The sequence below is a fragment of the Tachyglossus aculeatus genome, chromosome 4 (assembly GCF_015852505.1).
Source record: "Tachyglossus aculeatus isolate mTacAcu1 chromosome 4, mTacAcu1.pri, whole genome shotgun sequence".
In the NCBI taxonomy this organism is placed as follows: Eukaryota; Metazoa; Chordata; class Mammalia; order Monotremata; family Tachyglossidae; genus Tachyglossus; species Tachyglossus aculeatus.
Window position 1 is genome coordinate 61,562,457 of NC_052069.1, and position 23,253 is coordinate 61,585,709.

Consider the following 23,253-nt stretch of genomic DNA (forward strand, 5'->3'; position numbering starts at 1 on the left):
CTTGCTGTGTGCAGAGCACTGTACTAAGCGCTTGGGAAGTGCAAGTTGGCAACATATAGAGACGGTCCCTACCCAGCAGTGGGCTCACAGTCTAAAAGGGGGAGACAGAGAACAAAACAAAACATAGTTCCTCTGTGATTACTACAGTGCTCTGCACATAGTAAGCGCTCAATAAATACGATTGATGATGATGATCAATCAATCAATCCTATTTATTGAGCGCTTACTATGTGCAGAGCACTGTACTAAGCGCTTGGGAAGTACAAATTGGCAACATATAGAGACGGTCCCTACCCAACAGTGGGCTCACAGTCTAAAAGGGGGAGACAGAGAACAAAACCAAACATAATAACAAAATAAAATAAATAGAATATGTACAAGTAAAATAAATAAATAAATAAATGGAGTAATAAATATGTACAAACAGTAATAAATATGTACAAACTTTGTGGAGGGGAACCCACTGGGATCCTGGGGAGAGGCCTTCCCTGACTAAGCCCTCCTTTCCTGTTCTCCCTCTCCATTCTGCATCTTCCTGACTTGCTCCTTTCATTCATCCCCGTTCCCAGCCCCGCAGCATTTATATCCGTAGCTGTAATTTATTTATTTGTGTCAATGTCCGTCTCCCCTCTAGATTTTGTAAGCTCGTTGCGGGCAGGGAACGTGTCTGTTTATTGTTATAGTGTACTCACCCAAGCACTTAGTACGGTGCTCTGCACACGGTAAGCGCTCAATAAGTACGATTGAATGGCTGAATGGTAGCAGCTTGGCAGCCCAGTAGAGGAAAATCATCATCATCATCATCAATCGTATTTATTGAGCGCTTACTATGTGCAGAGCACTGTACTAAGCGCTTGGGAAGTACAAATTGGCAACATATAGAGACAGTCCCTACCCAACAGTGGGCTCACAGTCTAAATGCCCAGGGCCTGGGAGCTGGGACAAGGTGGAGGGTAGCGGCAGGTACCTGGAGGAGCATCAAGAATATTCAGGAATATTACTTAAATAATTTCCATCCTCAGACTTGCATAGAAAGTTCTCTGTAGCCCGTTAAGAAATATTTCAAAGCGAGTTTGCGTTAGAACAAGATGAAGTTGTGCAGGCATCACATAAAGCTCTCTACAAAATGATGGCAATCAGCCATAATGACACGTTTTATTAATAAGTCAAACAGAAATAATATTACATTTCACATGGCACCTTTTGTTCCCCGGGGTGTCAGAGGACTTTTTAATATTTATGTGGTTATATGGAGGGAGGGAAAGGAGTGTAGCTGGGAGGGAGAGAGGGAAAGAGAGAGCAAGAAAAAGAGGAAGAGAGTGAAAAGGAGTGGGGGAGCATCTTGGGCCTCGGTTATCTCATCTGTAAAATGGGGATGAAGACTGTGAGCCCCACGTGGGACAACATGATTACATTATATCTACCCCAGCGCTTAGAACAGTGCTTAGCATAGTAAATGCTCAACACATACCATAATAATTATTGTTATTGTCATTACAGTGTCCTGCGCAAGTAAGCGCTCAATAAATAAATAAATAAATACTTTAAGACCGTGAGCCCACTGTTGGGTGGGAACTGTCTCTATATGTTGCCAACTTGTACTTCCCAAGCGCTTAGTACAGTGCTCTGCACACAGTAAGCGCTCAGTAAATACGATTGATGATGATGATGATGAAATACGATTGAATGAATTGAATGAATGAAAAGGGGCCTGGCTCTCTTTTCATGGAGTGCGCTCTCCCGCTCGAGTATGTAACTCGGCTAGAATAATAATAATGATGGCATTTATTAAGCGCTTACTAAAGCACTGTTCTAAGCGCTGGGGAGGTTACAAGGTAATCGGGTTGTCCCATGTGGGGCTCACAGTCTTAATCCCCATTTTACAGATGAGGGAACTGAGGGCCAGAGAAGTGAAGTGACTTGCCCAAAGTCACACAGCTGACAAGTGGCGGAGCCGGGATTTGAACCCATGACCTCTGACGCCAAAGCCCGGGCTCTTTCCACTGAGCAACGGCTAGAAAACACACCACACACACACCACACACACACACACACACACACACACCCACACACCCACCCCCCCATACACACACATACACACCCCAGACACTTTTCAAACACCAGTCTGGGTTCGTTCCTGCCTAAAGAAAAGGTAATAAAAGCCATTTTCAACCAAAAGGCCCAACCCCTGGGTCCTTTGAGAAATAGCATGGCTTAGTGGCAGGAGCCCGGACTTGGGAGTCAAAGATCATGGGTTTGAATCCCGCCTCTGCCATTTGTCAGCTGTGTGACTTTGGGCAAGTCACTTCACTTCTCTGGGCCTCAGTTCCCTCATCTGGAAAATGGGAATTAAGACTGCGAGTCCCACAGGGGACAACCCGATTATCTTGTATCCACCCCAGCACTTAGAACAGTGCTTGGCATATAGTAAGCGCTTAACAAATGCCATCATTATTCTTCTAGACTGTGAACCAGTTGCTGGGCAAGGATTGCCTCTCTTTGTTGCCGAATTGCACTTCCCAAGCGCTTAGTACCGTGCTCTGCACACGGTAAGCGCTCAATACGTATGATTGAATGAATGAATGAATGGTTATTCCCGCATTTGTGGAGGTCATTCTTTCATTCAGTCGTATTTACTGAGCTCTTGCCGTGTGCAAAGCATGGTACTAAGCGCTTGGGAGGGTACAGCCTAACAACAAATGGACAAATTCCCTGCCCACAGTGAGCTCATGGTCCCGGGGGTGTCTCGAATTCCTCAACACCAACTCTCTCCTTGACCCGCTCCAATCTGGTTTCCATCCCCTCCACTCCACCGAAACTGCCCTCTCCAAGGTCACCAATGACCTCCTTCTTGCCAAATCCAACGGCTCCTTCTCTATCCTAATCCTCCTCGACCTCTCAGCTTCCTTCGACACTGCGGACCTTCTCCTCAACATGCTATATGACCTTGGCTTCACAGACTCTGTCCTCTCCTGGTTCTCCTCTTATCTCTCCAGCCGTTCATTCGCAGTCTCCTTTGTGGGCTCCTCCTCCCCCTCCCATCCCCTTACTGTAGGGGTTCCTCAAGGGTCAGTCCTTGGTCCCCTTCTGTTCTCGATCTACACTCACTCCCTTGGTGACCTCATTCGCTCCCACGGCTTCAACTTTCTTCTCTACGCTGATGACACCCAAATCTACATCTCTGCCCCTGCTCTCTCTCCCTCCCTTCAGGCTCGGGTCTCCTCCTGCCTTCAGGACATCTCCATCTGGAGGTCTGCCTGCCATCTAAAACTCAATATGTCCAAGACTGAACTCTTTATCTTCCCTCCCAAACCCTGCCCTCTCCCTGACTTTCCCATCACTGTTGACGGCACTACCATCCTTCCCGTCTCACCAGCCCACAACCTTGGTGTCACCCTCGACTCCGCTCTCTCGTTCACCCCACACATCCAATCTGTCACCAAAACCAGCCGGTCTCATCTCCGCAACATCGCCAAGATCCGCCCTTTCCTCTCCATCCAAACCGCTACCTTGCTGGTTCAATCTCTCATCCTATCCCGACTGGATTACTGCATCGGCCTCCTCTCTGATCTCCCATCCTCCTGTCTCTCCCAACTTCAGTCTACGCTTCAAGCTACTGCCTGGATTATCCTTGTGCAGAAACACTCTGGGCATGTTACTCCCCTCCTCAAAAATCTCCAGTGGTTACCTATCAACCTTCTCATGAAGCAAAAACTCCTCACCCTGGGCTTCAAGGCTGTCCGTCACCTCGCCCCCTCCTACCTCACCTCCCTTCTCTCCTTCTCCAGCCCAGCCCGCACCCTCTGCTCCTCCACCGCTAATCTCCTCACCATACCTCGTTCTCGCCTGTCCCGCCATCGACCACCGGCCCACGTCCTCTTCCTGGCCTGGAACGCCCTCCCTCCACACATCCACCAAACTCGCTCTCTTTCTCCCTTCAAAGCCCTACTGAGAGCTCACCTCCTCCAAGAGGCCTTTCCACACTGAGCCCCCTTTTTCCTCTCCTCCTCCCCATCCCCCCACCCTACCTCCTTCCCCTCCCCACAGCACATATATATATATATATATATATATCTGTACGTATTTATTACTTTATTTTACTTGTCCGTATTTACTATTCTGTTGATTTTGTTAATGATGTGCATCTAGCTTTAATTCTATATTCGTTCTGACGACTTGACACCTGTCTACATGGTTTGTTTTGTTGTCTGTCTCCCCCTTCTAGCCTGTGAGCCCGCTGTTGGGTAGGGACCGTCTCTATCTGTTGCCGACTTGTCCTTCCCAAGCGCTTAGTCCAGTGCTCTGCACACAGTAAGCGCTCAATAAATACGATTGAATGATTGAATGAATATGTATGTAGGAATGAATGAATGAATGAATATGAATGAATGAATTTCGGTTTGGATTTTGTTTTCCCAGAAGAGTCCCGCGAGGCTGGTGGGCTCCGCCTCACACCGTCCCCCCACCGGAGACGACCGACATGCCCCGCCCCATGACGTCACCCCGGCCGGCCCCGGCCGGCCCATTCATTCATTCATTCATTCATTCATTCATTCAATCGTATTTATTGAGAGCTTACTGTGTGCAGAGCACTTGGGAAGTCCAGTTGGCAACATCTAGAGACGGGCCCTACCCAACAGCGGGCTCACAGGCTAGAAGGGGGACACAGAGAACAAATCAAACATACTAACAAACGGAAATAAATAGAATAAATATGTACAAATAAAAGAAATCAATGAATGGAGTAATAAATCCGTACAAACATATTTGCATACAAACAGGTGCTGTGGGGAGGGGAAGGAGGTAAGGCGCGGGGGATGGGGGGATTCACTCATTCATTCATTCATTTATTCAATTGTATTTATTGAGCGCTCCATCGCCCCGCCCCTCTCCGTGACGTCACGCCGCCGCCCCGCCCCCTGTCTGACGATCCCCGCCCCCGCCGACTCTGGCCGTCGCCCCGCCCCTCTGTCTGACGTCACCCCGCCCCTCTGCCTGACGTCACCCCGCCCCTCTGCCTGACGTCACCCCGCCCTGCCCCTACCGACCCTTGCTATTGCCCCGCCCCTCTTCCTGACGTCATCCCACCCCGCCCCATCGATCCTTGCTATGGCCTCCCCATCCATGACGTCATCCCCACCCTGCCCTCGCCGGCCCTTGCCGTCGCCCCGCCCCTCCCCATGACGTCACCCTGCCCTGCCCCGCCGGTCCTGCCGTCGCCCCGCCCCTCTCCCTGACGTCACCCTCGCCTTGCCCCCTTTGCCCTAGCCCCTCCCCTTTCCCTGACGCCATCCCCACCCTGCCCCCGCCGGCCCTTGCCCTGGCCCCGCCCCTATCGCTGACGTCACCCCGCCCCGCCCCCGCCGGCCCTTGCCGTCGCCCCGCCCCTCTCCCTGACGTCATCCCCGCCCTGCCCCCTCCGGCCCTGGCCGTCGCCCCGCCCCTCTCCCTTACGTCATCCCCACCACGGCCGCGCCCATCTCCCCGCCCCCTCCATGACGTCATCCCTCCCTCCCCCGCCGGCCCTTGCCCTAGCCCCGCCCCACTCCCTGACGTCAATCAATCAATCAATCAGATTTATTGAGCGCTTCCTGTGCGCAGAGCACTGGACTAAGCGCTTGGGAAGTCCAAGTCGGCGACATCTAGAGACGGTCCCTACCCAACAGTGGGCTCACAGCCTAAAAGGGGGAGACGGAGAGCAAAACCCAACATCCTAACAAAATAAAATAAATAGAATAGATAGGTACAAGTAAAATCATCATCATCAATCGTATTTATTGAGCGCTTACTATGCGCAGAGCACTGGACTGAGCGCTTGGGAAGTCCAAGTTGGCAACATCCAGAGACGGTCCCTACCCAACAGCGGGCTCACGGTCTAGAAGGGGGAGACGGAGAACAAAACCCAACATCCTAACAAAATAAAATAAATAGAATAGATAGGTACAAGTAAAATAAATAAATAAATAAATAGAGTAACGAATGTGCACAAACATATACACACATACGCAGGCGCTGTGGGGAAGGGAAGGAGGGGGGTGGGGGGGGAATGGGGTCACCCCACCCCCGCTATCGCCCCGCCCCACTCCCTGACGTCATCCCCACCCGCCCTGGCCCCGCCCCGGCCCCGCCCCTCTGTCTGACGTCACCCCGCCCTGCCCCTGCCTACCCTTGCCATCGCCCCGCCCCTAAGCCTGACGTCATCCCCTCCCCGCCCCTGCGACCCTTGCTCTGGCCCTCCCCTCTCCATGACGTCATCCCCACCCCGCCCCCGCCGGCCCTTGCCCTAGCCCCGCCCCTCCCCCTGACGTCATCCCCACCCTGCCCTCGCCGCCCCTTGCCCTAGCCCCGCCCCTCTCCCTGACGTCACCCCGCCCCGCCCCCGCCGGCCCTCGCCGTCGCCCCGCCCCCTGACGTCACCCCCACCCCGCCCCGGTCGACCCCGGCCGCCGCCCCGCCCCTCCCCGTGACGTCACCCCGCCCCTCCGCCTGCCGCCGCGCCGCCGGTTTGCGCCGCCGGTTTCCGCCGCCAGGGGCGCCCTCCCGGGCCCGCGGCCGGTTATTCCCGCCCGGTTATTCCCGGCCGTTCCCGCCCGGTTATTCCCGGTTGTTCCCGGCTGTCCGTGGCGGTTAAGACGCGTCCCGGGTGCCCCCCGTGCCCCCCGGTGCCCCCCGTGCCCGGGCATCGGGGGCCATGCGCGGGCAGGGTCCTGGTCCGGGTCCCGGCCGCTGAGCGGGCGGATGGCCTTCAGGATGATGAAAAAGAAAAAGTTCAAGTTCAAGGTGGAGTTGGAGCTGGACGAGCTGTCCTCCGTGCCCTTCGTCAACGGGATCCTCTTCTGCAAGATGCGGCTGCTGGACGGGGGCAGCTTCGTCGCCGAGTCCTCCAGGTCACATCCCCCCCCGGACCCCCCGGACCCCCCCCCCCCGCCCCCTATTTATTGAGCGCCTACCGGGCCACTGGGCTAAGCGCTTGGGGCCTCTCCCCCCCGCCCCTAAGGAGCCGCTGAAATTGCCGTCTCAGCGGGGAATGGGGCTGCTCTATTGTTTTAATAATGATAATAATAATAGCAATAACGGCATTTGGTAAGCGCTTACTACGTGCCGAGCGCTGGAGGGGGATGCGAGGTGATCAGGTTGTCCCACGGGGGGCTCACCGTCTTCATCATCATCATCAATCGTATTTATTGAGCGCTTACTATGTGCAGAGCACTGGAGTACAAATTGGCAACATATAGAGACAGTCCCTACCCAACGGTGGGCTCGCAGTCTAAAAGTCATCCCCCCTCCCCTTCTATTCTATTCTATTTATTTTGTTGGTGTGTTTGGTTTTGTTCTCTGTCTCCCCCTTTTAGACTGTGAGCCCACTGTTGGGCAGGGACCGTCTCTAGATGTTGCCAACTTGGACTTCCCAAGCGCTTAGAACAGTGCTCTGCATTCATTCATTCACTCAATCGTATTTATTGAGCGCTTACTGCACACAGTAAGCGCTCAATAAATACGATTGATTGACTGATTGATTTACAGATGAGGTCACTGAGGCCCAGAGAATAATAATCATAGTGATGGCATTTGTTAAGCGCTTACTATGTGCCAAGCGCTGGAGGGGGATACAAGGTGATCAGGTTGTCCCACGGGGGGCTCACCGTCTTCATCCCCCCTCCCCTTCTATTCTATTCTATTTATTTTATTTTGTTAGTATGTTTGGTTTTGTTCTCTGTCTCCCCCTTCTAGACTGTGAAGCCCACTGTTGGGTAGGGACTGTCTCTATATGTTGCCAACTTGGATTTCCCAAGCGCTTAGAACAGTGCTCTGCGTTCATTCATCCATTCATTCATTCAATCGTATTTATTGAGCGCTTACTGTGTGCAGAGCACTGGACTAAGCGCTTACTGCACACAATAAGCGCTCAATAAATACGATTGATTGATTGATTTACAGATGAGGTCACTGAGGCCCAGAGAATAATAATCATAGTGATGGCATTTGTTAAGCGCTTACTATGTGCCAAGCGCTGGAGGGGAATGCGAGGTGATCAGGTTGTCCCACGGGGGGCTCATCGTCTTCATTCCCCCTCCCCTTCTATTCTATTCTATTTATTTCGTTTTGTTAGTATGTTTGGTTTTGTTCTCTGTCTCCCCCTTTTAGACTGTGAGCCCACTGTTGGGGAGGGACTGTCTCTATATGTTGCCAACTTGGACTTCCCAAGCGCTTAGTACAGTGCACATAGTAAGAGCTCAATAAATACGATTGATGATGATAATAATAGCAATAACGGCATTTGTTAAGCGCTTACTATGTGCCAAGCGCTGGAGGGGGATGCGAGGTGATCAGGTTGTCCCACGGGGGGCTCACTGACTTCATCCCACCTCCCCTTCTATTCTATTCTATTTATTTCGTTTTGTTAGTATGTTTGGTTTTGTTCCCTGTCTCCCCCTTTTAGACGGTGAGCCCACTGTTGGGTAGGGACTGTCTCTAGATGTTGCCAACTTGGACTTCCCAAGCGCTTAGTACAGTGCCCTGCACACAGTAAGCGCTCAATAAATACGATTGATGATTGATTGATTTACAGGTGAGGTCACTGAGGCCCAGAGAATAATAATCATAGTGATGGCATTTGTTAAGCGCTTACTATGTGCCAAGCGCTGGAGGGGGATACAAGGTGATCAGTTTGTCCCACGGGGGGCTCACCGTCTTCATCCCCCCTCCCCTTCTATTCTATTCTATTTATTTCGTTTTGTTAGTATGTTTGGTTTTGTTCCCTGTCTCCCCCTTTTAGACTGTGGGCCCACTGTTGGGTAGGGACTGTCTCTAGATGTTGCCAACTTGGACTTCCCAAGCGCTTAGAACAGTGTTCTGCATTCATTCATTCATTCAACCGTATTTATTGAGCGCTTACTGTGTGCAGAGCACTGGACTAAGCGCCTACTGCACACAGTAAGCGCTCAATGAATACGATTGATTGACTGATTGATTTACAGATGAGGCCACTGAGGCCCAGAAAATAATAATCATAATGATGGCATTTGTTAAGCACTTACTATGTGCCAAGCGCTGGAGGGGGATGCAAGGTGATGAGGTTGTCCCACGGGGGGCTCACCGTCTTCATCCCCCTTCATCTCCCCCCTCCCCCTTATAGTCTATTCTATTTATTTTGTATTGTTAGTATGTCTGGTTTTGTTCTCTGTCTCCCCCTTTTAGACTGTGAGCCCACCGTTGGGTAGGGACCATCTCTAGATGTTGCCAACTTGGACTTCCCAAGCGCTTAGAACAGTGCTCTGCGTTCATTCATTCATTCAATCGTATTTATTGAGCGCTTACTGTGTGCAGAGCACTGGACTAAGCGCCTACTGCACACAGTAAGCGCTCAATAAATACGATTGATTGACTGATTGATTTACAGATGAGGTCACTGAGGCCCAGAGAATAATAATCATAGTGATGGCGTTTGTTAAGCGCTTACTATGTGCCAAGCGCTGGAGGGGGATACAAGGTGATCAGGTTGCCCCACGGGGGGCTCACCGTCTTCGTCCCCCTTTTACAGAAGATGTCACTGAGGCCCAGAGAGTAATAATAATCATAATGATGGCATTTAAGCACTTTCTATGTGCCACGCACTGTTCCAAGCGCTGGGGGGGATACAAGGTGATCAGGTTGTCCCACGAGGGCTCACCATCTTCATCCCCCTTTTACAGATGAGGGAAAAGAGGCCCAGAGAATAATAATAATAATAATAATAATGATGATGGCATTTATTAAGTGCTTACTATGTGCCACGCACTGTTCTAAGCGCCGGGGGGGGGGGGGGGGGGGGGGAGGGATACAAGGTGATCAGGTTGTCCCACGGGGGGCTCACTGTCTTCATCCCCATTTTACAGATGAGGGACAAGAGGCCCAGAGAATAATAATAATAATAATAATGGCATTTATTAAGCGCTTACTATGTGCCAAGCACTGTTCTAAGCTCTGGGGGGGATACAAGGTGATCAGGTTGTCCCACGGGGGGCTCACAGCCTTCATCCCCATTTTACAGATGAGGGAACTGAGGCCCAGAGAATAATAATAATGATGGCATTTATTAAGCACTTACTATGTGCAAAGCACTGTTCCAAGAGCTGGGGGTGGATAGAAGGTGATCAGGTTGCCCCACGGGGGGCTCACAGCCTTCATCCCCATTTTCCAGATGAGGGAACTGAGGCCCAGAGAAGTTAAAAGTGACTTGCCCAAGGTCACACAGCTGACATGTGGCGGAGCCGGGATTAGAACCCATGACCTTTGACTCCCAAGCCCGGGCTCTTTCCACTGAGCCACGCTGCTTTTATCGTCCTCTCCCAAGCGGGCAGCAATCGCTCAATAAGTACGATGAGTGAATGAATGAAAGGATGAGTGAATGAATGTTCTGCCCCCCGCAGAGCTGGGGGGCAGGAGTAATAATGATGGCATTTGTTAAGCGCTTACTATGTGCTGACCACTGTTTTAAGCGCTGGGGTAGATGCAAACAAGGCATTCAAGTTGTCCCACGTGGGGCTCGCGGTCTCAATCCCCATTTTGCAGATGAGGAAACTGAGGCACGGAGAAGTTAAGTGACTTGCCCAAGGTCACACAGCAGACAAGCGGTGGAGCCGGGATTAGAACCCACATCCTCCGACTCCCAAGCCCTTGCTCTTTCCATTGAGCCACGCTGCTAATAAATAATAATGATTATTCCCCCAAAACATCCTCCCCCCACCAAAAAAAATCCCTCCGGCAATAAGCAAGCATACCGCACAGGCTCAACCTTACTGAAGGCTCACCTCCTCCAGGAGGCCTTCCCAGACTTAGCTCCCCTTTTCCTCTGCTCCCCATCACTCGCTCCCTTTGCTCTACCCCTTTCTCCCCGCCCCACAGCACTTGTCTATGTACCTATCATTCTATTTATTTATATTAATGCCTGTTTACTTGTTTTGATGTGTATATATAATAATAATAATAATAATGGCATTTATTAAGCGCTTACTATGTGCAAAGCACTGTTCTAAGCGCTGGGGAGGTTACAAGGGGATCAGGTTGTCCCACGGGGGGCTCCCAGTCTTAATCCCCATTTTACAGATGAGGTAACTGAGGGCCCAGAGAAGTTAAGTGACTTGCCCAAGGTCACACAGCAGACATGTGGCAGAGCCGGGATTCGAACCCCTGACCTCTGACTCCAAAGCCCGGGCTCTTTCCACTGAGCCACGTTGCTATGTATATATCTATAATTCTATTTATATTGGTGCATTTGATGCCTGCTTACTTGTTCTGATGTCTGTCTCCCCCCTTCTAGACTGTGAGCCCGCTGTGGGCAGGGATTGTCAATCAATCAATCAATCAATCGTATTTATTGAGCGCTTACTATGTGCAGAGCACTGTACTAAGCGCTTGGGAAGTACAAATTGGCATCACATAGAGACAGTCCCTACCCAACAGTGGGCTCACAGTCTAAAAATTGTCCCTCTTTATGTTGCTGAATTGCAATAATAATAATAATGATGGCATTTGTTGAGCGCTTACTATGCGCAAAGCACTGTTCTAAGCCCCGGAGCACTGTTCCAAGTACTTTCCAAGCGCTTAGTACAGTGCTGTGCCCTCAATAAATACGACTGAATGGATGAATGAGTGAACGACACACCAGTTGGACAGGTTGGCCCCTTTCCCCGGGTCGTTTTCCCGCTTGGGAATTGGGAGTCCGCACTCGCAAACTTCCTTGTTGTGAAAGAAAGGATGCCACATATTTCTCTCCAAAGTGCTAGGAGCATCCTCAGTGCCGGGCCAACCGAAGATGCCATGCAGCTCCCGGTCGGCTTCCAGTCTCCGTTTATCTGCGTTTGTGTGTTGCTGCTACTATTTATTGGGTCATTTTATCGAGGAAGCAACAGTTACACCCTTAAGGGAAGTTAGATTTGATTGCCGTCCCTATATGTCGCTGACTTATACTACCCAAGCGCTTAGTACAGTGCCCTGCGCACAGTAAGCGCTCAATAAATACGATTGAATGAATAAATGACTTATCGGTGGTTAGCAGGGTTGAATTATTTTATTTGGTGGAGATGGAGGGATTGATCTGGAAATCCCAAACCCAGCCTTGCTTTCTGTAAACTATAAACAGCCGCGGCAGTTTTTTTATGATTCCTTCAAAAGGAATTCTGGTGGAATGACATCCTGAAAATCCACTGTTGGGTAGGGACTGTCTCTATATGTTGCCAACTTGTACTTCCCAAGCGCTTAGTACAGTGCTCTGCACACAGTAAGTGCTCAATAAATACGATTGATTGATTGATTGATTGAAAAGGTTAGTAAATGGGTCTCTTGGTCGATAAGAACATTCGTCTCTAGATGAAGGTAACCATTTACAGTGTGGTAGGATGCCGCTGCTGGGTAGTGAAGGAAGCCCGATTATTTTCATGGTTATAGAGTGAGGATCAGCAACTCAAAATCTGACCTAAAAATCAGGAAATGTTTGGTTTTTGTAGGAATGAGGAAGTAAAGAAATTGACGTTTTATTTTTCCAAGGAAGTTGGATAAAATAACCCCAGAAGTGTGACAGTTCTGCGGCGCGTGTCGATTGATGAGGGAGAGAAAATATTTACACTTTGCTTTTTCAAAACTACCATCCGTATCTTTGAATGAATGTTATTAGGGAATGGAACTGTGGCAATATTCAGGTCGAAGCAAAGCCAGGTAATGTCATTGTATATTTGGCTAAACTATGGGATGTATTAAGAAATATTGATTGCTAAAATAAAAACGGCCCCAGGGTAATCTTTTTAAACCAAACTTTGATTAACAATCCCCAGTAAATTATGCGTATAAATAATTTCTTTCTGTGTGCCTAGAAAAAGAATGTAACTTAAAATGAGTCAATTATATTTATTCAGTCATTTTTTGAGCGCTTAACGTGCACAGAGCACCGTACTGTGCCCTTGGGAGAGTACAGTATAACAGCGTCAGAAGACACAGTCTCTGCCCACAGTGAGCTTACAGTCTAGAGGAGGATTCACACATTAATGTAAATAAATTCCGGGTATATGTAGGAAAGTGATGTGGGACTGACGGAAGGGTGAATAAAGGTGCAGAGCCAAGTGGAAATCTATATATGAAATGATGTTTTGTCAGCTTAACCTGTTATACTCCCCTGAGCACTTACTACAGTGCTTAGCGTACAGATTCATTCATTTAATTGTATTTATTGAATGCATATTGTTTGCAGAGCACTGTACCAAGTGCTTGGGAGAGGACAACAGTAAACAGACACATTTCCTGCTCACAATGAGTCTGCAGTGTCGATGCCTCTAATTTAAGGCCATAGCAATTCTTAACATTGTTTCCTTTGTGTTTTCCTCCTGCAAGATCATTTTTACAAGTTTCTTTTACCCAGGATGTCAGATTGGGTGGGGGTTTAAGAGATGACAGGCTCAAGAGCATAGGTGATCGAGTAGGGAGGGGGAATAGGATGAGTAGGTGAGAGATTAGTTAGGAAAGGCTACCTATAAGGAGCTGTAATTCTAATAGTCCCTGGGTGGTAGAGGGACTGTGTCCAACCTGATTATCTTGGGTTTACTCCAGCACTTAGTACAATACACATAGAAAGCACTTAAACACCACAATTATTCAAAAATGGGGAGAGTGATGGGCTGTCGGATATGAAGGGGAAGGGAATTCCAGACAGGAAGGAAGGGGTGAGCAAGGAGTCCACAGCAACAGGAATGAAAGAAAGGCCCAGTGAATATTTGGTTTTAGAGGAGCAAAATGTGTGGGCCAGTTATAGTGGGAGAGGAAAAACGCTTAGTAGGAGCAAGAGAGCTGATTGAGAGTGTTGAGGCTGATTGTGATGTGTGATGTGCAATTAGATGGGCAGCCTTTGGAGGTTTTTGAATGGGGGAAGGAGACGTGATGAGAAATGATTTTTTTTAAATGATGTGGGCAGCAGAGTGAAGTATGAACTAGAGTGGAGACAGACTGGAGGCAGCCAGGTCAATGAGAAAGTTGATGCAGTAATCAGAATGCGATAGGACAAGTTTTTGAATCAGCATGGTACTTTTGGAGGAGGAGGAGGCATATGGTGAAATCGTTGTGAAGATAGAATTGACAGGATTTTGTGCTATCCAAATGAGTGGTTTGAAGGAGAAGGCTAATTCAAGGATAATGGCAAGGTTGCAGCTTTATGTGACAGGGAGGAGAGTTATGTCGACAGTGTGGGAGAGGAGAGGATTTGGGTGGGAAGGTGAGGCGTTCTGTTTTGTGAGTTTCGGTGAATCATCCAAGTAGAGATGAAAGTAGGAGGAAATGCAAGAGTGCAGGGAGAGGGATTGGATCTCGAGAGGTAGAGCCCATTGTTGGGTAGGGACCGTCTCTATGTGTTGCCGACTTGTACTTCCCAAGCACTTAGTACAGTGCTCTGCACACAGTAAGCGCTCAATAAATATGACAATGAATTTGAGAGTCATTCACCTAGGGATGGTAGTTGAAACCGTGGGAATGGATGAGTTCTCTAGCCAAGTGGAGGTAAGTGGAAAATAGAAAGGGATCCAGTAGTAAGGATGAGCCGGTGAGAGAGACTGAGAAGTGGCCAGAAAAAAAGAACTTGGAGGAGACAGCATCAGAGAACCAAGGTGTAATAGTGTTGAAACATAGATTTGAAGAGAAAGAGAAGCTGATTGACTAGGTGAAACTCAGAGAAAGTTCTGCAAGTCTCTGTTGTCTAATTTTTGTTTGGTTTCTCTCTCAACATTTTAACACCATTGTATCTGTCAACAGTATTTAGTGCGTGCCTTAGGGGAGTACAACAGAAGCAAATCATTTGTCCCCCGTTCTCAGGAAGCTTTCATTGTAGTGGGGAAGGCGGTTAAAAAACATTTGCTAGTAGTGGAAGCAATAGGAAGAGCAAAGAACTTAACAAAGTAATACTGATCCCAAGGTGAAGTAGCAAAATACCAAAGTGGACATACAGTTTGCATGCATAACTATTGAGGATGGATATAAGTACATAAATACTAAGGGCCGCTTTTGGGTTGATACTAATGGATGATGTGACAAAGAGACCGGGTCGTTCTTAGTCTGGAGGACATGGGGCAATCAGGATAAATTGCCTGATGTGGAGCTTTCAGTTGGAGGCAGGAAAGGGAGAAGTTGTTTAAGGATCAGAATTACTTGCTAGTGTGGTGGTTCTGCTCTTAACGTCCTCTCTTTTCTCCTCACTCTTTTCTTCTCTCCTCCCTCCTCCTCCCGTTCCAACCCATTCAGTCCCCTAGAAGCCATTCTTTAACAAACAACTCTACTACTTGCTGGAATAGTTGCAGTAGGTAACCTAAGGCAGTTGCCAGCGCTTAGAAGAGTGCCTGGCACATAGTAAGTGCTTAACAAATTCCATTATTATTATTAGCCCACTTCAACACACCTGAGAGTAGCTCTGACAAAGAATGTGTTTATTACTGCAGTGACTTGTTGACTGCCGGTTTATATCTTACTCTGCATCAACTAATCTGCCTTTTATCATTGTTCAGGCAGATGCTTTTTCCGTAATTGTCAATTTTGTTCATATTTTTTGCTTGTGGACCGATTCAATAATAGAAAGATTTGGAAATGTTGATTTACTGGATGAGGCAAACTTTGATATTAAGGGTCTAATTGGCTAATAGGATTTACAACACCTACTTTAATATTCAGGAAACTATGCTCTTTAAATCTGTACCACCTCCCCAGTTAGAATTCTCTGTCTCAGTATTTTTTCATTTTGTGCTAAGTGCTTTCTGGGAGTATTGCTTTAATGTTTTTAACACTTCAGCTTTCATTTTATCGGTTGTGTGAAACAGCTTCTGCACATTTACTCTTAAAACATTAAATATGATGTCTCAAGTGAATTAAAAATCAGTCATATTTATTGAGCACCTACTGTGGGCAGTGCACTGTACTAAGCGCGTGGGAGAGTACAGTATAGTTGCTAGTAGACATGTTCCCTCCCTGCAAGGAGCTTACAAAATGTGCTACATTATTAATTAGGGCAAAGTGTTCATTTAAAAGATGACAGTATGGAAGAGTTATTAGAAGGAACATTGGTGCTCTTGGTATAGCAGAAGGGAAGAACCTTGGGAAAAAATGACAAAATGGCATTGACATTTAACATGTCTAAAACAGAACTCCTCATCTTCCCTCCGAAATTCTGTCCTCCCCTTTGTCTTTACTATCCTCGTAGACATCACCACTATCCTTCCTGTGTCAAAGCCTGTAACCTTGGTATTATTCTCAACTCAGGTGTCATTCAACCCACGAATTCATCTATCCCAAATCCTGTAGGTTCTATCTTCTCAACATCCTTAAAATCTGCTCTTTCTTCTTCATCCAAACTGATATTTATTTATTTATTTTACTTGTACCTATCTATTCTATTTATTTTATTTTGTTAGTATGTTTGGTTTTGTTCTCTGTCTCCCCCTTTTAGACTGTGAGCCCACTGTTGGGTAGGGACTGTCTCTATATGTTGCCAACTTGTACTTCCCAAGCGCTTAGTACAGTGCTCTGCACACAGTAAGCGCTCAATAAATACGATTGATGATGATGATGATGATGATACCGCACTGATTCAAGCATCTGTCCCTCTTTGACTACTGCATTGGCTTCCTCTCTGACCTCCCTGCCTCCTGTCTCTCCCCACTCCAGTCCCCACTTCACTCAGCTGCCTGCATCATTTTTCTAAAAAAACTTTCAGACCATGTCTTCCAACTCCTCAAGAATCTCCAAGTGGTTGCTCATCTACCTCCGCATAATAATAATAATAATAATAATGGCATTTATTAAGCGCTTACTATGTACAGAGCACTTTTCTAAGCGCTGGGGAGGTTACAAGGTGATCAAGTTGTCCCACGGGGGGGCTCACAGTCTTAATCCCCCATTTTACAGATGAGGTCACTGAGGCCCAGAGAAGTGAAGTGACTTGCCCAAAGTCACACAGCTGACAATTGGCAGAGCCGGGATTTGAAACCATGACCTCTGACTCCAAAGCCCGGGCTCTTTCCACTGAGCCACGCTGCGCATCACACAGAAACTCCTTACCATTGGCTTTAAAGCACTCAATCAACTTGTCCCCTCCCATGTTACCTCTCTGATTTCCTGCTACAGCCAATCAATTGTATTTATCGAGTGCATACTATGGGCAGAGCACTGAACTAAGTGCTTGGGGGAGTACAACACAACAATGTAACAGAAACATTCTCTGCCCTCAACGAGCTTACAGTCTAGAGGGGGAGATGGACATGTTGAGATGGCTCAACATGTCGAAGACTGAGCTCCTTGTCTTCCCTCCCAAACCTTGTCCTCTCCCTGACTTTCCCATCTCTGTTGACGGCACTACCATCCTTCCCGTCTCACAAGCCCGCAACCTTGGTGTCATCCTCGACTCTGCTCTCTCATTCACCCCTCACATCCAAGCCGTCACCAAAACCTGCCGGTCTCAGCTCCGCAACATTGCCAAGATCCGCCCTTTCCTCTCCATCCAAACTGCTACCCTGCTCATTCAAGCTCTCATCCTATCCCGTCTGGACTACTGCACTAGCCTTCTCTCTGATCTCCCATCCTCGTGTCTCTCTCCACTTCAATCCATACTTCATGCTGCTGCCCGGATTATCTTTGTCCAGAAACGCTCTGGACATATTACTCCCCTCCTCAAAAACCTCCAATGGCTACCGATCAATCTGCGCATCAGGCAGAAACTCCTCACCCTGGGCTTCAAGGCTGTCCATCACCTCGCCCCCTCCTACCTCCCCTCCCTTCTCTCCTTCTACTGCCCAGCCCGCACCCTCCGCTCCTCCACCACTAATCTCCTCACTGTACCTTGCTCTCGCCTGTCCCGCCATCGACCCCCGGCCCACGTCATCCCCCGGGCCTGGAATGCCCTCCCTCTGCCCCTCCGCCAAGCTAGCTCTCTTCCTCCCTTCAAGGCCCTGCTGAGAGCTCACCTCCTCCAGGAGGCCTTCCCAGACTGAGCCCCTTCTTTCCTCTCCCCCTCGTCCCCCTCTCCATCCCCCCGTCTTACCTCCTTCCCTTCCCCACAGCACCTGTATATATGTATATATGGTTGTACATATTTATTACTCTATTTATTTATTTATTTTACTTGTACATATCTATTCTATTTATTTTATTTTGTTAATATGTTTGGTTTTGTTCTCTGTCTCCCCCTTTTAGACTGTGAGCCCACTGTTGGGTAGGGACTGTCTCTATGTGATGCCAATTTGTACTTCCCAAGCGCTTAGTACAGTGCTCTGCACATAGTAAGCGCTCAATAAATACGATTGATTGATTGATTGATTGATTAATATAAATAAATTACGGATTCATTCATTCAATCGTATTTATTGAGTACTATACTGTGTGCAGAGCACTCTACTAAGCGCTTGGGAAGTACAAATCGGCAACATATGGAAACGATCCCTACCCAATCCCTACCCAATCCCTACCCAACAACAGGCTCACAGTCTAGAAGGGGGAAGCAGACAACAAAACAAAATACGTAGTCGGGTGTCAAAATAGTCAGAATATAGAGAATGAGAGCTATATGCACTTCATTAATAAAATAAAGTAATAAATATGTACACAAAATAGAGTAATAAATATGTTCAAATATATGCAAGTGCTGTGGGGAGGGGAGGGGGGCAGGGTGGGGGGGCAATGGGGAGGGGAGGAGGAGGAGGGGAAAAAGGGGGGCTTAGTGTGGGAAGGCCTCCTGGAGGAGGTGAGCTCTCAGTAGGGCTTTGAAAGGAGGAAGACAGCTAGTTTGGCAGATGTGTGGAGGGAGGGCATTCCAGGCCAGGGGAAGGACGTGGGCCGGGGGTCGACAGCGGGACAGGTGAGAAGGAGGTACAGTGAGGAGGTTAGCAGTGGCAGAGGAGCGGAGGGTGCAGGCTGGGCTGGAGAAGGAGAGAAGGGAGGTGAGGTAGGAGGGGACGAGGTGATGGACAGCCTTGAAGCCCAGGGTGAGGAGTTTTTGCTGGATATATACATAAGTGCTGTGGGGCAGGGAGTGGGGGTTAGTAAGGGGAGTCAGGGCAACGCAGAAGGGAGTGGGAAAAGAAGAAATGTGGGCTTTGTCAGGAAAGGCCACTTGGAGGAGATGCGCCCTCAATAAGGCTTTGAATTGGGGGAGAGTAATTGTCTGTTGGAAATAAAGAGGGTGGGTGTTCGAGGCCAGAGGCAGGATGCGGGTAAGAGGTCGGCAGCGACATAGACAAGATTGAGGTCAAGTTGAGTAGGTTAGCATCGGAGGAGTGAAGCGTGCGGGCTGGGTTGTAGAAGGGGAGTAGTGAGGTGAAATGGGAGGGGGTGAGGTGATTTAGTGCTTTAAAGCCAAGGGTGAGGAGTTTCTGTTTCTGGAGGCTCTTGAGTGAGGCAACATGGACTTGACATTTTTGTAGAAAAATGATCTGAGCAGCAGAATGTAAGTATGCAATGGAGTGGGAGGCAGGAGGTCAGCAAGGAGGCTGATACAGTAATCAACCCACTCCTCCAACACCGATTTACCTCGATCTCATCTACCTCACCACTGACTCCCTTCCCATGCCCTCCCTCTGGCCTGAAACTCCCTCCCCTTCATATGCGACAGATCACCACTCTTCTCAACCTTCGAAACTTTACTAATATATCTCTTCCGAGAAGCTTCTCTGACTAAACCCTCATTTCCCTCTACTCCCTCTGCCTTGTGAATCACCACTTGGATCTCTACACTTGAAGCACTTGATATTCACCCCACCCTCAGCCCCACAGCATCAATAAACATATCCATGATTTCTTTTACTGACCGTCTTCCCCCTAATAATAATAATAATAATAATGGTGTTTATTAAGCGCTTACTATGTGCAAAGCACTGTTCTAAGCGCTGAACAGTGCTTTCTAGAGCTGTTCTAAGCTCTAGACTGTAAGCTTCTTGTGGGCAGACAACTTATCCACCCATTCCAATCACTTAGTACAGTGTCTGCACACAATAAATACTTAAATACAGTGATTTATTAATCGATTAAATTTGAAACCATCAAACCATTGCTTGGTAAAAGTAATTATAACTCAATTGATCCCAGACACATATTTTTAAGGAAATATGGATTGAGTCTTTTAAATATTTTCTTTTTCAGAATATGGGTTGAGAGCAGTTCAGTGGGAAATTGTGCTCTCAACAAACTATAAGTCCTTATTAACTGTAGAGTTTTAGAAATCTGACCCACTGATGTTGGATGATCATTCATTCATTCAGTCAGTCGTATTTGTTGAGCACTTACTGTGTGCAGAGCACTGTACTAAGCGCTTGGGAAGTACAATTCGGCAACATATAGGGACGGTCCCTACCCAACACAGGCTCACAGGCTAGAAGGGGGAGACAGACAACAAAACAAAACATGTAGACAGGTGTCAAAATCGTCAGAAGAAACAGAATTAAAGTTATATGCACATCATCAAGCGCTTAGTACAGTGCTCTGCACATAGTAAGCGCTCAATAAATACGATTGATGATGATGATCATTAACAAAATAAATAGAATAGTAAATATGTACAAGTAAAATAGAGTAATAAATCTGTATAAATATATATACAAGTGTTGTGGGAAGGGAAAGGAGGTAGGGTGGAGGGGATGGGGAGGAGAAGAGGAAAAAGGGGACTCAGTCTGGGAAGGCCTCCTGGAGGAGGTCTCAGTAGGGCTTTGAAGGGAGGAAGAGAGCTAGCTTGGAAGATGTGTGGAGGGAGGGCATCCAGGCCAGGGGAAGGACGTGGGCCGGGGGTCGACGGCGGGACAGGCAAGAATGAGGCCCAGTGAGGAGGTTAGTGGCAGCAGAGGAGTGGAGGGTGCGGGCTGGGCTAGAGAAGGAGAGAAGGGAGGTGAGGTAGGAGGGGGCGAGGGGATGGACAGCCTTGAAGCCGAGAGTGAGGAATTTTTGCTTGATTTGTAGGTTGACAAGCAGCCACTGGAGATTTTTGAGGAGGGGAGTGACATGCCCAGAGCGTTTCTGCACAAAGATAATCCGGGCAGCCGAGTGAAGTAGAGACTGAAGTGGGGAGAGACAGGAGGATGGGAGATCAGAGAGGAGGCCGATGCAGTAATCCAGTCGGGATAGGATGAGAGATTGAACCAGCAAGGTAGCGGTTTGGATGGAGAGGAAAGGGCAGATCTTGGCGCTGTTGTGGAGGTGAGACCCACAGGTTTTGGTGACGGATTAGGTGTGTGGGGTGAACGAGAGAGCGGAGTTGAGGATGACACCAAGGTTGCGGGCTTGTGAGACGGGAAGGAGGGTAGTGGCGTCTACAGTGATGGGAAAGTCAGGGAGAGGGCAGGGTTTGGAAGGGAAGATAAGGAGTTCAGTCTTGGACATATTCAGTTTTAGATGGCGGGCAGACCTCCAGATGGAGGTGTCCTGATCAGAAGCTTGTTCCTCCGTTCGTCTAATCCAAACTGGGCTACTTAGTGCTAATAGATTTCAGAGCAATTTACTTGTCATCTAGAAAGTGAGCTCATAGAATATGAGTGAAATGAAAGAATGAAATGACAGGGTTTTTTTTTAAGTAGTAGAAGTTGACAGGTGTTGATATTTTCCATGAATGGTTCTGAATGGATTGTTGAAATGATCAATTGTAAAATACTACTAAATGATTCCATCCTGGCTTTTGCTTCATAATGGCTCCTAAATTCTCGGAGAGAAAACCTCACTGTGCTACAAAGATGTCTTTGGAGAGAATGTATTGTTTTAATAATCACATATAGTGAATTCTTATTGTGAAACATAATAAAATAAAATTTGAAGGCTTTTTCAGTTGAGTAAAAAAACTAACAGAAAATTTTGAGAGCTTTCTTCTTTAGATGATTTCTTTTTTCAGTTTAGAAGTACCAGGGATTTTACTGAATTTATACAGGGAAGCAGTTTGAACTCAAGCTTTTCCTTCCCTGTGTAAGAAACTCTACAATTTTGATTTCCTGTTTCTCTGTACTTATGGATCTGCTATTGCAAGCAGCCCTAGCTTTCAGATATAACTGTGGCTGCAAGCACTTTGGCTCAGTGCAACTTGGCTCACGTCTAAACGGAAGTTTAGAGTGCACATCTGTGGCTTGAATCTTTTACTTTGTAAACAGGCTGAAGGCATATCCTTGTATTTTGCCATTGTCCTTTTTTGTACTTAAAGGTTGCTGCCTTCATGCTTTTATTAAAAAAGCCTTCTTACAAAATGAAGAAATGCTGAGGAATAGTAAATATCAGAAAATGTCAAAAATTCAGGAATGCCCCAAATGGCATTTTTTCCTAGTTAAAACAATCTCTTGATTCTCAGAAGCATTTCAAGGGAATGGTCACGACTCATGTGACTGGTACGGTATAACTGAGTAAAAAGGGTAGTTGTATTCTCAGGAAACGCTGTTGGGTAAAACTGGATGAGTCATTGGGTAACTCACTGAATTTAAGTGTCAACTGAGGACTCAGATTTTTCACAATTAAAAAAATTTAGAACATTATGTTCTTAAAATGGAAATTTAAATGTACCTCTGGTTTTGATTGATATCTTTTCAAACTCTGTCTGCTTTCAGAGGTTGTCCATATTTTAAACCTTGATTTGATTTGAATCTATATTGAATCAATCAATCAATCAATCATATTTATTGAGCGCTTACTGTGTGCAGAGCACTGTACTAAGCGCTTGGGAAGTACAAGTTGGCAACATATAGAGACAGTCCCTACCCAACGGTGGGCTCACAGTCTAAAAACTTAATTATGAGTACCCATTTATACTTGGCGTTTTAAAAGTATCTACAGTTTCCCACTAATCAAAACCTCACTTCTTTCTTTTCTTCCCCTCTCCCATATTCTGAATTAATATTTGACCATATTTATAATCTTATGATGTTTGAAGTAAGGAAAACCGTTGTAGAATTTAATAGTATACAGCATATTATTGACAGGAATCCACTGTGTAAAATCAAAGCTTAGATTTCATTTCTTGCTTGCCTATGAGAAGCAGCGTGGCTCCGTGGAAAGAGCATGAGCTTGGGAGTCAGAGGTCATGGGTTCTAATCCCGGCTCCACCATTTGTCAGCTGTGTGACTTTGGGCAAGTCACTTCACTTCTCTGGGCCTCAGTTCCCTCATCTGTAAAATGGGGATGAAGACTATGAGCCCCATGTGGGACAACCTGATCACCTTGTTTCCCCCCCAGAGCTTAGAACAGTTATTGGCACTTGGTAAGCACTTAGCAAATGCCATCATTATTATCATTATT

The 23,253-nt window shown here is 47.4% G+C and overlaps 1 protein-coding gene across 1 annotated transcript in view; it reads left to right on the top strand.

The window, feature by feature from the left end:
• The first annotated feature begins 6,639 nt into the window (after positions 1 to 6,639).
• Positions 6,640 to 23,253, top strand: part of FAM102B (family with sequence similarity 102 member B) — an 80,580-nt gene continuing 63,966 nt past the window's right edge. The window contains exon 1 of the mRNA XM_038745342.1: positions 6,640 to 6,887. Coding sequence (XP_038601270.1) covers positions 6,739 to 6,887 — 149 coding nt within the window. The 5' untranslated portion in view covers positions 6,640 to 6,738. The remainder of the gene's footprint in view (positions 6,888 to 23,253) is intronic.